At 35.7% G+C, this 15,149-nt stretch overlaps 1 protein-coding gene across 1 annotated transcript; it reads left to right on the top strand.

The window, feature by feature from the left end:
• The first annotated feature begins 2,446 nt into the window (after window positions 1-2,446).
• Window positions 2,447-3,676, top strand: FANCF (FA complementation group F). Its single transcript, XM_034645471.1, has one exon. It carries the CDS (start codon window positions 2,479-2,481, stop codon window positions 3,550-3,552), a length of 1,074 nt encoding a protein of 357 aa, XP_034501362.1. The 5' UTR covers window positions 2,447-2,478; the 3' UTR covers window positions 3,553-3,676.
• The last annotated feature ends 11,473 nt before the right edge of the window (window positions 3,677-15,149 follow it).

The following is a 15,149-nucleotide window of genomic DNA, read 5'->3' as shown; positions in this document are numbered from 1 at the left end:
TGTACCCCAGGAACTTAGGGATCATAAAAAACAAGTGGGAGATTGCTCCTGGTATTTGTAGCCCACACTGGACACGTTCATGTCATTATATGTTTTACCTTGTTATTTCTCTCATTTGAATTTTCCCTTATTCCATGATTGCTCAAACAGTTTAAGGCCTAAATGAAGTATTGGTCATTTTTAAGCTTTCCTAGAACTCTCCAGTTTACAATTGGTCTCCCAGAGAATCTTTTTACAATTTTTAAAACATATGACATCTTATTTGCATCATAGTTAAGTGTTTTTGTGCCCCTCCCCACCCTGCCTCAAGAGTATAGGTTTCTTGAATTGAAAGCCCTGTCATCTTTCAATCCCTAACACTTTACATATGGTAGAAGCTTGATAAATGCTCATTGAATTTTATTGAATTAAATGGAACATTGAGGAGAAGTTTTAAACCCTAGGCTTTTCTTTCTTCTAAATGGGAAGACTTCATAGACATTGTTTACTGAAAATAGGCTAACGTGAAATATGTATGAATTTATACATTATAATGCTCAAGTGAGGATTTAAAATAAAATAATATTTTAAAGAGATAAATGGAATGATATGAAGTTACTATGAACAATTCTTGCCATAAGGTCTCACCATCCTGAACTAAATTTCTTTCACCTCCTTGAATGGATTAGACTTTCTCAACTCAGGTATCTGCAACTTAACTGTTCCCTTGGCCATGAAAACAATTCTTAACACTCATCTTTGAGCTTTCAGGTGAAAAGCCAGTTTCTTTCTTCTTTTTCTTCTTTTTAAGATATTATTTATTTATTTGACAGAAAGAAGGGGAGCAGAAAGAGGGGGAGCACAAGTAGGGGAGCAGCAGAGGAAGAGGGAGAAGCAGACTCCCTGCTCAGCAAGAAGCCCGAAGCAGGGCTCCATCCCAGGACCCTGGGATCATGACCTGAGCTAAAGGCAGACACCCAGCCGACTGAGCCAACCAGGGGCCCCAAAAAACCAGTTTCTTAAAGAGGTTTCCCTATCACCTGAGTCTTCCTGACCTACCTCTATTATATCCTCTATATTTGAGGTTATTTGTTTAATGTCTCTCTTAAATATCAGGAGATGAACTCCTCTGCTAGGATAAGGGCTACATTTATTTTATTTATCACTAAATCCCTAGTATCTACATGATATGACATAATAAGTGCTCAATAAAAGAATAAATAAATGAGTTAGTGATGCCTGTGCATTTCCTAAAGGCAGGCTGCACATTGGACTCAAAGTGTCTAGTAGCCAACACAAAGAATTTTGGGATATATGATATTCTTGGCATAAAATCTAATAATACTTCAGGACCAAATGAGTGTGGGCTGATAAATATCAAATAATAAAACTGAATTAACAGAAGAATCACTGTTTTATTTATTCATTTTTTAAAAAAAGATGTGAGAATGCTCATTTTAATAAATGAAACATGACTCTTCCCCCTCTTAAATTTGTTTCTCTTTCCCTTTTGTTAAAACAAAACATCAATTCTGCCTACTTAAATTAGAATGCGTTTTGGCTAGTGTTTTTAGGCCTGTAAAGAAATTCAGCTCAAATGAGCTGTGTCATCAACATCAGTAAGTTAAAAATTGTTGTAGGTATTTGGACAATGCAACTGCTAGCGGTTGGCAAATAAATATGTGTTGAATGCATAAATGAGTGAATAACCCAGATGACATTCCAGAAATAGATCCTTCTTCCTCTCTCTTCCCACAATCTTCGTCAAATGTTTTTGGCATTGGCTCTTAACTGTCATTTTGCTCAATTAGTTGTTTGTGTGAAATAAAATTCAACTGAGCTATTTTTCCATGGAAAAATGAAAACAAAAAAAATAGTGCAATTTTGAAATGAAAATTTAAGTTCCTTTAAAGCTTTTAGTGAAGCATTAATATTGAAGTTTTTGTTTGTTTCAATTAATCTGGGCTTCAGTTCTAATAACGAAAGAACAACACGAAGCCCGGAAATTTAAGAGTGCCTGGCATTAGTTAATTGGAGGTCAGTACATTTTTTATTAAACTGAGTTAACTAAAGCCTTCATTTAATATTCAACACCATGTCAGGCATTATCCAGTTATGATAAGACTCGGCACAGACTGTCTCAGGCAAAGCTCAGGAAATTTCTACTAGGGATTATTTCCAAAGTGAAAGGAAGCATGGAGACTTTCGTGACTATAACAGCATATCACACGTGGCTCTGAGAACTTTCTCTAGGACGCCCCACATTTATTCTCCTCTAGCCCTAAGAGCCTCCTTAATATTGGCGGCGAAAGTAAGACCGTCGGGCCTTATACCCAGTTTAAATTTCCCGGGGTCAAAATACCCGGATTAAAGCCGCTGTCAGATTGATAGGGACTTTATCCAATAGCATTGTGAAGAGGCGTGTCCTTACACGGACGCTCCAATCGGCACGCAGAGAGTCGGCGTCTCCAAGGTGAACGCGGAAGTAAGCACGTCCCCATGGAATCGCTCCTGCAGCACTTGGAGCGCTTCTCCGAGCTTCTGGCCGTCTCCCGCACGACCCACGTCAGCACCTGGGACCCCACGACCGTGCGAAGGGCCTTGCAGTGGGCTCGCTACCTGCGCCACGTCCACAGGCGCTTTGGCCGCCATGTCCGCGTTCGCACAGCTCTGGAACGGCGGCTGCGGAGCCAGTGGAGACAGAAGGGCGCCTCTGGGTCCGCTCCAGTCCCCGGGTTGAACTTCCAGGCCCTGGGGCGCTGTGATCTCCTGCTCCCTCTGCGCCTTTTGGAGAACCGAGCTCTCGGGGATGCCGCCTATCACTACCTGCTGCAGCAGCTCTTTCCGGGCCCTGGCGTCCCGGACGCCGACGAGGAGGCCCTCCAAGGCAGCCTGGCCCGCCTCGCCCGCCGCCGCTCCGCCGTCCACATGCTGCGTTTCAACGGCTACGGAGAGAACTCGGTGTTTGAGGAGTCCGTGCTGAAGACCCAGGCGGAGCTGCTGCTGGAGCGTCTGGGGGAGGTGCCGAAGGCCGAAGCCGAGGGCCCCAGCAGGTTTCTCAGCACTCTGTGGGATCGCTTGCCTCAGAACAACTTTCTGAAGGTGATAGCGGCCGCGCTGTTGCTTCCCCCGTCGTCTCCCCGGCCCCAAGGAGAGGAGTTGGAGCTGGACACCCCCAAAACGCCCGGAGAGGGGGGTCAGGAGCTGGTCCGTTGGCTTTTGGCGAAGTCAGATGTCATGGCTGCCTTTTGCCACGACCTCCCAGTCGGGCTTTTAACTTCGGTGGCAGGCCGCCATCCAGAGTTCTTCCGGGCCTATCTGGGTCTGCTTACAGACTGGGGTCGACATCTGCACTACGACCTTCAGAAAGGCACTTGGGTTGGAGCTGAGCCCCAACACGTGTCCTGGGAGGAGTTATACGGCAGGTTTCAAAGCCTCTGTCAGGCCCCTCCACCTCTGAAAGATGAAGTTCTAACTGCCCTGGAGTCCTGTAAGGCGCAAGATGGAGATTTCCAAGTCCCTGGCCTCAGCATCTGGACAGACCTGTTGTTCGCTCTTGGGAGCGGGTCATGATAGTGCATTTGGGGGGAAAAAAAAAGTTTTAGGTCTCAGCCCAGGCCCCAGTCACTGTGGGCAGTGTTCTGTTTTTACTTATATGTATGGTGTACAAAATTAAAATTCCAGTACTTGCACCAGATCTATACGTTCATGTATCCAAAATATTATTTTAGGTGCTAATTTATAATAGGTGGAATTATAACTTAGAATTTGTAAGGGAACTGGCTTGTACTGTCTTGGATTTTGTGGATAGGGGAGTGACGTTGGAAGTATCCTACTTAAAGCCATGAAATTAACAATAGTTTGCTTATTAGAAGTCCCCTTTCTAAGAATGCTGAAAAGATGTGTACTTTTCAAAGTGACAAAACACCTTTTTTCCTATCAGTTTGGCATTTGTAGGTCCCCCCCCTTACCCACCACTCAGTAGTGAAGAGTTTTCTTTAACCAACAACATGCGTTGTCAAAAAAATGTTCATTTGCAAAGCTAACTGGCCTATTTGGAGTTTAAACCCTGGACTTTGGCCTTTTTAACCTAATATCCTAACCAATTAACCACCCTCAACATGTATTAAAATTGTGGTGTTCAACAAGTTTGTTATTTCTGCAAATCACTACTCTCTGAAATTCAGAGACCAAACAATTTTTTTAACCAAACAATACTTTAAAGCACTGACTTAAGGATGACAAAAAAAATAATAAATGCTTGAAGTATAGTAGATAAAAATATATGCCTGTGGATTTAGCATTTGATGGTAAAAGAATCAAACCAAATATGAATTAGAAGACCAGACTTTAGCGTTTCAGCCATTGACTAGATTAATAAATCACAATCTTGGTGCTACAGTTGCCACATATGTTAAACGAAGTGCTTAAAATAGTTAAATTTCCTCATTTTTTCCTTAGTGGCTGCTCTATGGGGACTGTTTAGAATATTTGTCTCATGTGTATAGGAATGTAATTTTGTGAGTTTACCCAGATGCTCCACAACTGGTAGAGTGATTCCCAATCATCAAACTGAAGAGTTTTATTAACTTTTATTAGGGGAATATAACTTAGCATTCATAAAGATATTTTTGTCCCTATCCAAGTTAGTTGGTAGCAGGATTTTTTTGAAGACATAGGGATGTTCAGAAAGTTAATTTCTAATTTCAGAAATGTAGTTAGAATGAAATCTTGTAGAATTTTTAACTCTATAATAGAACGTGGAGTTAGCTACTCTTCCACTAGAATGTATACATACATTTTTTTAGATAATCCTGGGTTGACAGTAGCAGGTTCTTTTTTCCTGTGGTCTGCTTCCTTTTTCTACCTCCAGTCCGTGTAGACCGTCTTTTAGATTGCTTGCCATTACTGCAAGAAGAAAGGCAAATCCTTCTGTTGGTTACATGAACTGTTTCAGGAAGCAACCTAATGAAGTTCTATGGGGGCAAGTCCTAATATTGACCCATAACCCTAACTCCCCCAACTCTAAGCTTTAGTTTGAGAATGACAGTTTGTAAACTTATTTCCCTATTTCTGCAGCTATATTGCACATTCTTATTTAAAATGATAAAAATTGATATAGATTTAAGAAAACTTTAAAATCCATTTTTATACTTTACCATATCTTATTTTAGGCTCTATGTTATATTCATTACATAGATAATCTTGTCTAATCTTCATATCAAGACTGTATTCTTATAAATCGGGGTATAGGCTGAAAGGTAGGATGCCCAAGAGCACACAGAAAATAAGCAACATGAAAACAGAGGCCCTATCTGTTTTGTTTTCTTTTTTGCCCAGAGCCTAGCACAGTGCCTGGCATGTGGTGGGTACTCCAGATGTTTGCATAAATGTAACCTAGATTAGAACCTTAATCTGTATTCTTTATCTTATTTTAAACAAATATTTGAAATATGCTATTGATTATAGCAATCTTACTTCTCTAGGAATCTATAAGAAAAAGAGGAAGGAATGGGAAATTAAGTAAATAACTCCAAGCTTCTCATGAGTTGGCAAATAAAATGACTTCATGTCTGTTGTATTGCTGTTAGTATTATCTGAAGGCATACATCTCAGTGCTCTCAGCATTTCTTGGGCTAGTTGTATATTTATTGAGTACATAAGGGTATTTCAAATCTAAATGCTGTTGTCTACTGATTCTAATGGAAAATGCCTAAGATTTGGCTCTTGGTGAATAAATTTGGCAAATGTATGGTGTCATATAGTTTACAAAGTTTTACAGTTAAATCATCTAGCAGAACCTCTGTAAGACAGGGCAATGTGCTGTGAGCTTCCAATTTTATTAACTGAGACTCAGTAATTCTCAACATTTGTACAACATTGTATGGCTCTTATGTGGTAAAGCCAATGTAGATCTGGACCTTTTCTACCTTAAATTGCTCCACAAATCTCCTAGGTGATTGGTGATTTGAAAACCAATATTTAGTTAAAAGGTCTGTATCATCATTGTAAACTCCAAACTAACACGGGGTCTGGTACTTGGAAAACATATATATGTGTGTTTATATATATTTTATTTAAATTCAATTTAGTTAACATCTAGTATATTATTAGTTTCAGGGGTAGAATTTAGTGATTCATCAGTTGCATATAACACCCAGTGCTCATTCCATAAAGTGCTCTCCTTAATGCCCATCACCCAATTATCCCACCCTCCCCACCCGTTCTCCCCTCCAGCAACCCTTAGTTTGTTCCCTATATTTTTTCAGTATTCTTTGAATTTGGGTTATTACCACCTGCTATAACTTTTACCAAGTTATTTCACTCTCTGAATGAGAGTTTATTCATCTGTTAAATGGAAAAATGCTACCTTTTCTACTATTTAGCATAATTAAAAGATAATATGACAATACATATGAAAATGATGTCAGAAGTTATAAATAAGCATATTCACTTATTTTCTCTTTAGGTTGATAAACATGAATACATGTTTGTAAATTATCTACATTTAATCCATTAATATTTATGAAAAGCAAATATACATAAAAATATAATGAGAACTAAGAATGAAACTTTTTATTTATATTTGACCATTAAAATAAATTTAAAAAGAAAATGAGGTTAAAATGAGGTTGAGAGTTTAATATAGTAAATACATTTTTGTTGTATGAATAACATAATAACAATATTAGAGGAATATTCTGTCACCTTGGTGCTATTTTAATGTCTATGCATTCTTTTCCATCTTTTGGTCATATGTCCACTATTTCTATAGCTATAATAAATGTACATACCACTTCTAGATTTAGTAAGTTATCATTCTCATTTTTAGTCTTTAAAAATAAAATAAGGAAAATCTGTACTTAAGGCCTAAATAGATATTAGTTAAATGCTTTTCCTACATTTAATGAGATGAAAATGTTGGGGTCTATTTCCACCTTTATTATGTTAACTTTTCTAATGATAATTTGTCATTGCATTTCTGGGATATTCAACTTAGTCAAATGTATTAACTTTTTAACATTCTATTCAATTCCATGTATATTTGATTTAGATTTTTGATTCTCAGTTCATAAGTAAAGTTGGCCTGTAATTTTTTATTCTTACTTTTGTTTGAAATTAAGATTATATTGTCCATCATTCGAATTATGGACTGTTTGTATTTTTCTTGTTGTATGGAAGGGTTTTATAAAATTGGAATGACCAATTCCTTGAGAATTTTGTAGAATTATTCTCTAATACAATCTGAACTTTATTTTTTTAAATTACTTAACTAAAATTTAAAGTTTGTTAGGGGTTATAAGAGCTGTTCACACTTCTGTTTCTTCTTAAGTCAGTTTTAATAAGTTACATTTATCTAAAAATTTATTTCATCTAACTTTTCAAATTTATTGGAACAAAGTGGTTTCTTTCTTTTTTTATTGCTATATCTTAGCTTTTTCATCATTAGTGTATCTATAGTTCTTTCATTTTTGTTTTTTTTTTTTTACTTAGTGTCTTTGCTTTTTTTTTTTGTTTAGTCTCTTCAGATATTAAATGTTACATAATGTTTACCAGTAAACTAATACTTTATCATACATTTTTTCCTTTTCAGAAGTTTATGCTCTTATTTTATCTATTTTCTTTGTTTTATTCTGTTCTTTCCTTCTTAAACAAGGACATTTAGCTTATTTGTAACTTTTCTTTTTGTATTATTATATAACATTTAAATTTTCTGGATTCTGCTTTCACTGCAAGTCTCATGTTTTGACATATATCTTTTTTGATATAGGATATCTCATTCCCACATTTCAGCTAGAAATGGCTATCCAATTAGTAAATTTCTAGTATCTTTTGCAGTTAGGTATGGCCCTCACACTATTTTGACCAGCTGTATATAAGCAGAATTGATATGCACAACTTAGGATTCACACTCTAGGAATATGAAATTATTTGCCCTTATGCCCTGTTTCTCCCTTCCGGTGAACTGGAATGTCGATACGGTGCTAGTGAACTACTTTGAATCATATGGCTGAGGACAACTGGAACAACTGCTGTAGGCTCAAAGAAGCCACATGTTTGCATGCTACTCACATATGTTTTTGGCAAGGGGTTGGAGAGGTAGGGTGAGAGAGGTGGCTTGGAAATTTCCTTTATTTCCTAAAATCCCAACAAAGTATTAAAAGTATGTTTCGTTGAGAATCTGTTTGTAGCAGTTGAGTCCTATTTATGAATGCATGGGAATGGAGTAAATAATAAAATAGGAATAGGAATGGAGTAAACATGTCTTTAGAGTGTTACCCTTTGGGTCATATCTTTAAGAAACATAATTTTCTGTAGTGGCAAATCCAAACAAAGAGTGGAGACCTCAATATGTGGTAGCATTTTCAAGCTGTAACCCCACAGTCTGAAAAATCTTCTGAAGCTTCTTTGTTGCATTTGATATGGGTCAATCTTCATTGATGTCAAGATTTAGTTGCTGTGGTTAAATTGCTCAATTTCACGTGGTTTTTATGACTCTGTTACAGAGTCAGAGTTTTATGACTTTTGTTACTCTGTTTGGAGCTCTGAAACAGTATACTGATGCTCTAAAGTAGTAGGCAGTTATAAATAGAATGGCTCATCTTCCCTAGATAATTGTGGATATAGGATATTTATATTAACATAAATTAGTTAATGTAAATGCTCTAGGAAGGAAGCATTGATTTCTCTCAGGAATTAATTGGAAATGATCAATCACTATCTTTGAAGTGTGGCAGTAGCATCATTTATCAGGTGCTAATTGTCATAGTGGGCTAAGAATGCCCTTTCGGCTTAGAAATCTGGTGGCCCTAAGGGAAAGCAGCTTGAATAATTACAGTAATTAATGTGTATACAACTGCTTCTTGAAGCTTTGTTACTCTCAATATTGGGGTAAAGGTTTGAGTTCAAAAGAGCTTACGGTGTTTTAAAGTCTCATTGTGGTTTTATCTTTTTATCTCATGGATGATCAGGACTTTAATCTTAGAAAAATTTTATATATAGTAATTCGGAAGTATAAGCAAAGGGATATAAAAAGTGAATAATCGGTATTTTACATTTATGTAAGTACTACAGATAGGATTATCAAGTTCTGAATGAGGTCTATTATAATCTCAATGTTAGGGACATATCTGAAATTTGCACTGAAATTCGGGGCTTACACATCAATATTTAAAATAAATTTATCGTAAAGGCATATTTATTTGCTTATCACTACAAACAAAGCCTCCTGACTATAGCCTTCAGTTTCATATTTACAGATTTTCACTCATTTATTCAAATAGCATTTGATCACCTACTTATATGTCAGTCTGTGATTTAATGCATTAAAACTGATTATAAACCAATTTATTTAGCTTATATATTTTTATGTTATGAGCCAAATTTTTCATTTCTTAAAAGAAAATACATCTGGAAAGCAATATGTAAAGTATGGATATATATGTAAATCAATATTGGATATTTTCCTTCCATAATTGTTAAATCTCTATGGGATAGCTGTAGAAATATTCATTATTATACCAAGCATCTGACATATTATCAATACTTATTTTGTAAGATTCTGTTTGAGACTATGCATACATTTATAAGCATTGACAATATGCCAAAATGGAATAAGAAAACAGCGCACTGTTAGCTTTCACTGAATATAGATGCAGCCATGGACAAGAATGGGTAAAAGGTGTTTGCTAATCTTAGATACATTAGGTACCTTAAAAATGTTAACTGAATTTGAATCCACAATGGTTGTTAAGATAAAACCTCAAATAATCTATTACTAATATTTTGACTATCAAAATGAAGAAAAGGGAAAACAATGCAGACTATAAATTATTTTATAGTTTCCTTCAGGAGATAAAGCGATCTTATAGTTTTGCAATAAATATTCTGGGCCAAAAGGGAAGTGTGTTTTGTGTCTCGTATGTAAAAAAATTATGTTCACAATCTTTGATGATTTTTCAAAAATAATCAGTAGTTTGCGTAAATATCGATAGCCAATAGTGGGGATGAGGTTGGAGGCCCACTTTCTCTGGTCTGTTTTTCCAATAATTGCAAAAACATGTGTTCCTGACATTGTTGGTTTGAAATTGTTGTTGGAAACATTAAATAAATCACAAGTGACTAACAAGAGCAATTTACAAAAGATACACGATCTAGTTCACTAGTCAGCAGGCATGGGTTGCATATGGAATTACTATAGTAACCGAAACTAATTGAGAGCCGGCGCCATTTTCTAATTATAGCTGGAAGCACTGGACCTTGTGCGCTGCACCAGTAAATTGGCCCCAGTAGAGTCAAAATGATTTCACTGTTTGTCATTATAGACGTGAGCTAAGGCAGGATATTTGAAGAATATGGTCTCTGTAATTTGTTAAAGGTATTATACCCATTTTTGTAGTCTAGTTCTACGAATGGAATATTACACTTCATATTACAATTAAAAAGGCATTTACAATTCCATTTAAGAGTTTTAAAAGATAAAAGAAAACGATTTTTTTTATGGTGAGGAAACTAAAGTGTAATTAAGGACACAAAAAGGGGGAAATAAAACCCTCTTTAACTGGCTTTTCTTTTATGACTGATTTTTATCATAAAACACTATCTCTGGACATCTTTGGATAAATTCTTTTATTGCTCTAAGCTTCCAACTTTTCATTTATGTAATTTGGATAAGAATAATTAAATCTTCCTTCAGCAAAACAACCAAGTGCATGAATATTCAAGAACTTCTTTTAGGCATTCTTTTATGATAGATCTACTGGCGATACATTCCGTTCATTTTTCTTCATCTGAGAATGTCTTGATTTCCCCTTAATTTCTGAAGGATAATTTGGATCAGATATAGAATTTGACATGGCTTTTCTTTCAGCATTTGAAAATGTGTCCTTTCCTTTTGGCATTTGTGGTTTATGATGACAAATCTGTCATATTAAATAGTTTTAACTCTATAGATAAAATGTCATTTCTTTCTGCTTTAAGATTTTTTTCTTTGACTATAGATGATGGAAGTTTGGTTATGGTGTATCTTTATGGATTTATTTGGCTTTATCCCTTTTGGAATTTGCTCAGCTTCTTTTTTTAAAAAAATTTTTGAGTATAGTGGACACACAATATTACACCAGTTTCAGGTGTACAACATAGTAATTCAACTCTATGTATTATGCTATGCTTCACACAAGCGTAACTACCATCTATCACCATAAAATGCTATTACAATATTATTACCTGTATTCCCTATACTGTGCCTTTTATTCTCGTGACTTGTACATTCCCTAACTGGAAACCTCTATCTCCAAATCTCCCCTTCACTGATTTTGCCCTTCCCTCTGGCAACCTTCAGTGTGTTCTCTGTATCTATAAATCTGATTCTGCTTTTTGTGTGTTCATTCACTTGTTTTGTTTTTTAGATTCCACAGATGAGTGAGATCATATGATATTTGTCTTTCTTGGTTTGGCTTATTTCACTTAGCGTAATACCCTTGAGTTCCAGCCATATTTGAATCTATAGGCTTATGTCTTTTGCCAAATTTGGAAAAATTTCAGCCATTATTTCTTAGAATATTTTTCAGTCCCACACTCTTTCTCCTCCCTTTCCTTGAATCCAATGACATAATGTTAAATATTTTGTTTTATTTTAACAAGTCACTGAGTTCTGCTCATAATTTTTTTCCCCTGCAGTCTGTTTTCTTTTATTCATGTTGGGTATATAATTCTATCTTTGAGTTCACTAATTCTTTCCTCTGTCCCCTCCACACTGTTGTTTGTGCTTTTGTTGAATTAAAGTAGTAGGCATATAAAATTTTTTATAGACAATTAAAGTGCCAAATATTTTTCTTAAAAATAATCTTTATGAATGCAGTTAAGGAAATATGTTAATATAGCCACCATCTAATTGATTTGGTAACCATCGCCAAGGTGACTAGACACATTAATTTTGTACTCATCAGTGGGACATTGATTTGAAGAATTTTAAATGGATCTGTAGACCCTATGAAACTGATTTATGTCTTCTTTGAGAGCAAATGTGCAGCAATCAGGGATATTTTCTCCCTGGACTACTAATATATAACATAACAACAGAAGGCACAAAGATGAGAGAAGTCAGAGAAAAGAGACAATTGGCTAAATGATAAAATGTGTGTGTATGTTGCTATAAACAATTATGCATAATATATAATTAACAGCCAACTTATTCATTTATTTATTATTAATTTTGCTAGAAGTTTTTTTCTTTTTAAAAAGTTAAGAGGGATGACAGACTTTGTTTATAATTAGATCTGTTAATTGAAAATGATTTGTCTGTAACTTTGAGATGAAGTACCAAACCAGCTCCTTTCAAAGTTTCTTTTGAGTCATAAAGATTGATAGAGAGGTAGAAATGATTGTGACCTTTCTGCAACTGAAAGCTGCAAACTCTTGGCATGCCTTAAAAGAGAACATATTGGTTAACAATGTTTATTAGTTATCAATTAAATCTCTACCTTTTTTGATATCTTAATTATGGATAAATACATAAAGATACACAGTGTTAAGATTAGAGGAAAGAAAAGAGTATAATAATTACTGAAACATCCTATTTTACATTAATTGAATAAATTGAAATTTGTTTATTATGCTTTGAATATTCTATTCTGAAATTTCTGGCATGAGTAAACAATATTTGCTATTCAATGACTCCTTGAAGGTATAACTGTGCATGGTGAATAATTTAAACAGAAATACAGTTATAGAACAACTTTCAAAAAAAATGGGCACTCATAATATTTTCAAGACAGGATATTATATGTTTGTGCCTGTAGCAATTTCTTCAGCCTATTCCAAAGGATGGATGTTGCTAAGCTTTCACTAAGTCCAGAAATTGCTAAGAAGGGATTTTTTTCTTTTTAGTCACTGACAACAGTGCTATTCATTCAGTTCATAGTCAGCTATCATTCAGTGGGATTCATTTTTTTTTAAAGAGTTTATTTATTTATTTGCCAGAGAGAGTGAGAAAGAGCACATATGAGCGAGCACAAACAGGTTTCCTGCTAAGCAAGGAATCCGATGTGGAACTCGATCCCAGGACTCTGGGATCATGACCTGAGCCAAAGGCAGACGCTTAACTGACTGAGCCACCCAAGCATCCCTCCCTCATTTTGTTTTTAATTTCCAACCCATATTATGTGTAGAGGAATTAACAACTAAAAGGGGTGACTTCAAGTTGACAAACACTCTCTCCTCAACTAAAATTTAGTTAGGCTTTTCTGAACCCTCTTTTCAACCAATCTTCACACTTGACCCCTGTCCAGTTCTGTCTTCGGCCTACTTAGCCCTGTCTTAGCAAATAATCCTGCCAAGTAACCCCCCCCCTTGGTTTTTGATCACCCTAAATATCTGATAAAGTTCTTCATCTCCCACTTTAAATACCAAGGTCCTTGGCCTATCTTTAGCAATAATTCTGTAAGGCCAGTTTAGCAAGAATCTCCCTGTGTTTGATGTCTCCTCCTAGTAATTTTCCACTTACTGCCCCCTCACCCTACTAGCTGACTATAGATATCAGGCCATCTTTGAGCCTGATACCTCTCCTATTGTAATAGTATTGAGTAAAGTATTCTTTACCATTTTAACAAGTATCAGAATAAGTTTTTCTTTAACAGAGTCACAATAGCAAGATAAATCAAACTTAAAGATGTAGTTTTCTAGGGTTATTGATATAATCTGAGCATAGGTAAGAAAATATAGAAACAAGTATTATGCTTTTTACTTTAAAATCCATAACCAATCACTGAGCAGATGATCTGAGGAGAAGTGGCAAAAGAAGAAAGTAACTAGTCATGAAAACAAAAATTTTTTTCATTTAAGTGAAGTTTAACTAGGCTAGTATTCTTGGAAATGCCGTAGACAAAACTTATCATGATTTGGGCAAGATATTCGATGAAATATTTCATGGACTTTTTGTGTGCCAGATGAAGGAATATGAGCTGGGTGGTTGTTGGTTGGGTCCATTGACTTTATGAAATAACCCTCCCTCCCCCACCCACCCTCTATACACTTGATTGACTCTATTACAAAAGTCTGTTTTATATTTGTTATAGCATTTATCACTGTTTGGGATTACTTGTTTGTTTATTTAGTCATGTATTTCTTCACAGTGCCATGTAAGGTGGTGTCATTATCTTCCTTCTTTTTCAGATAAAGAAACTGAGGAATAGAAAATTAAATAACTCAGTCAAAGTTATATATCTATGACTGTTGCATAATACCACCTTTCTTAGCAGGGATTGAAGATGTTGAGTTTTATGGGCACGTGGGTGGGTGTTCATGACTCAGAAAGGCATAGTAGATACTGGGTGTATGACCACTAAAATCTCTTCTAAGCTCGGTTCCATGGTAAGGATTAGCCGAGGAAGGGAGCAGAGTGGAGTATGCTATTTAGATGTATTGGGTTCTGGAGATCAGAGTGACTGGGGAAAATATAAGACTGATATTAATTAAGCAATCATCATTCCATCATCTAAAAGGCAATTTCAGTGATCCAGGCAAAAATCTTAAAATAATTTAAATAGTTGGCAAGATTTAGTGGCCTAATGGTGCTAATACAGAAACAGAGCTGTTCCAAAAGATGGCCAGTTAAGTTACATTTTATGAACGGTCTGCAGACAGCTGCAAATATAAAATTAGAATTTAAAGAGTTAGAAATTGGTATACAGCATTTGACATTAAATAGCGTTGAGAAATGACGGTCATAAGACTTGATTCAGTTTCCAAGAAAGTTGGCATTAAAGTTCTGTCCTTGGCCTTGGGCTTTTTGTCTTCGGCACTTATGTCTTATACACTGAGAAAGTCACTCAGTTATGGCGCAAAAGGAGGAAGAACCGTCTTCAGAGATGACATACAAGAAAATGAGAGGAGGACAAAAGGAACATGATGTCACAAAAACTGAAGAACATTTTAACAAGAGGATGGTCCATGGTGTCATCTGGAAACGGAAGGCTGAGAGGAATTGAAATTGCCTTGCATTTGACTAAAAGAAGTTTTCTGATAAACTGAGAATAAGTAGTTTCTCAAGGCCTGAAAGAAAAAAAGTTTATAAGACTAAAGGAAGTTGTTAATGCAAGAAAACATAGAAAACAGACCACAGACCCCTGACTGCCTTTAAAAACTCATTGCAAATAGACTATTCCAGTGTG

Source organism: Ailuropoda melanoleuca, chromosome 16 (assembly GCF_002007445.2).
Source record: "Ailuropoda melanoleuca isolate Jingjing chromosome 16, ASM200744v2, whole genome shotgun sequence".
NCBI lineage: Eukaryota > Metazoa > Chordata > Mammalia > Carnivora > Ursidae > Ailuropoda > Ailuropoda melanoleuca.
The sequence above is the reverse complement of the archived record's forward strand: the minus strand, read 5'-3'. Positions and strand labels throughout refer to the sequence as shown.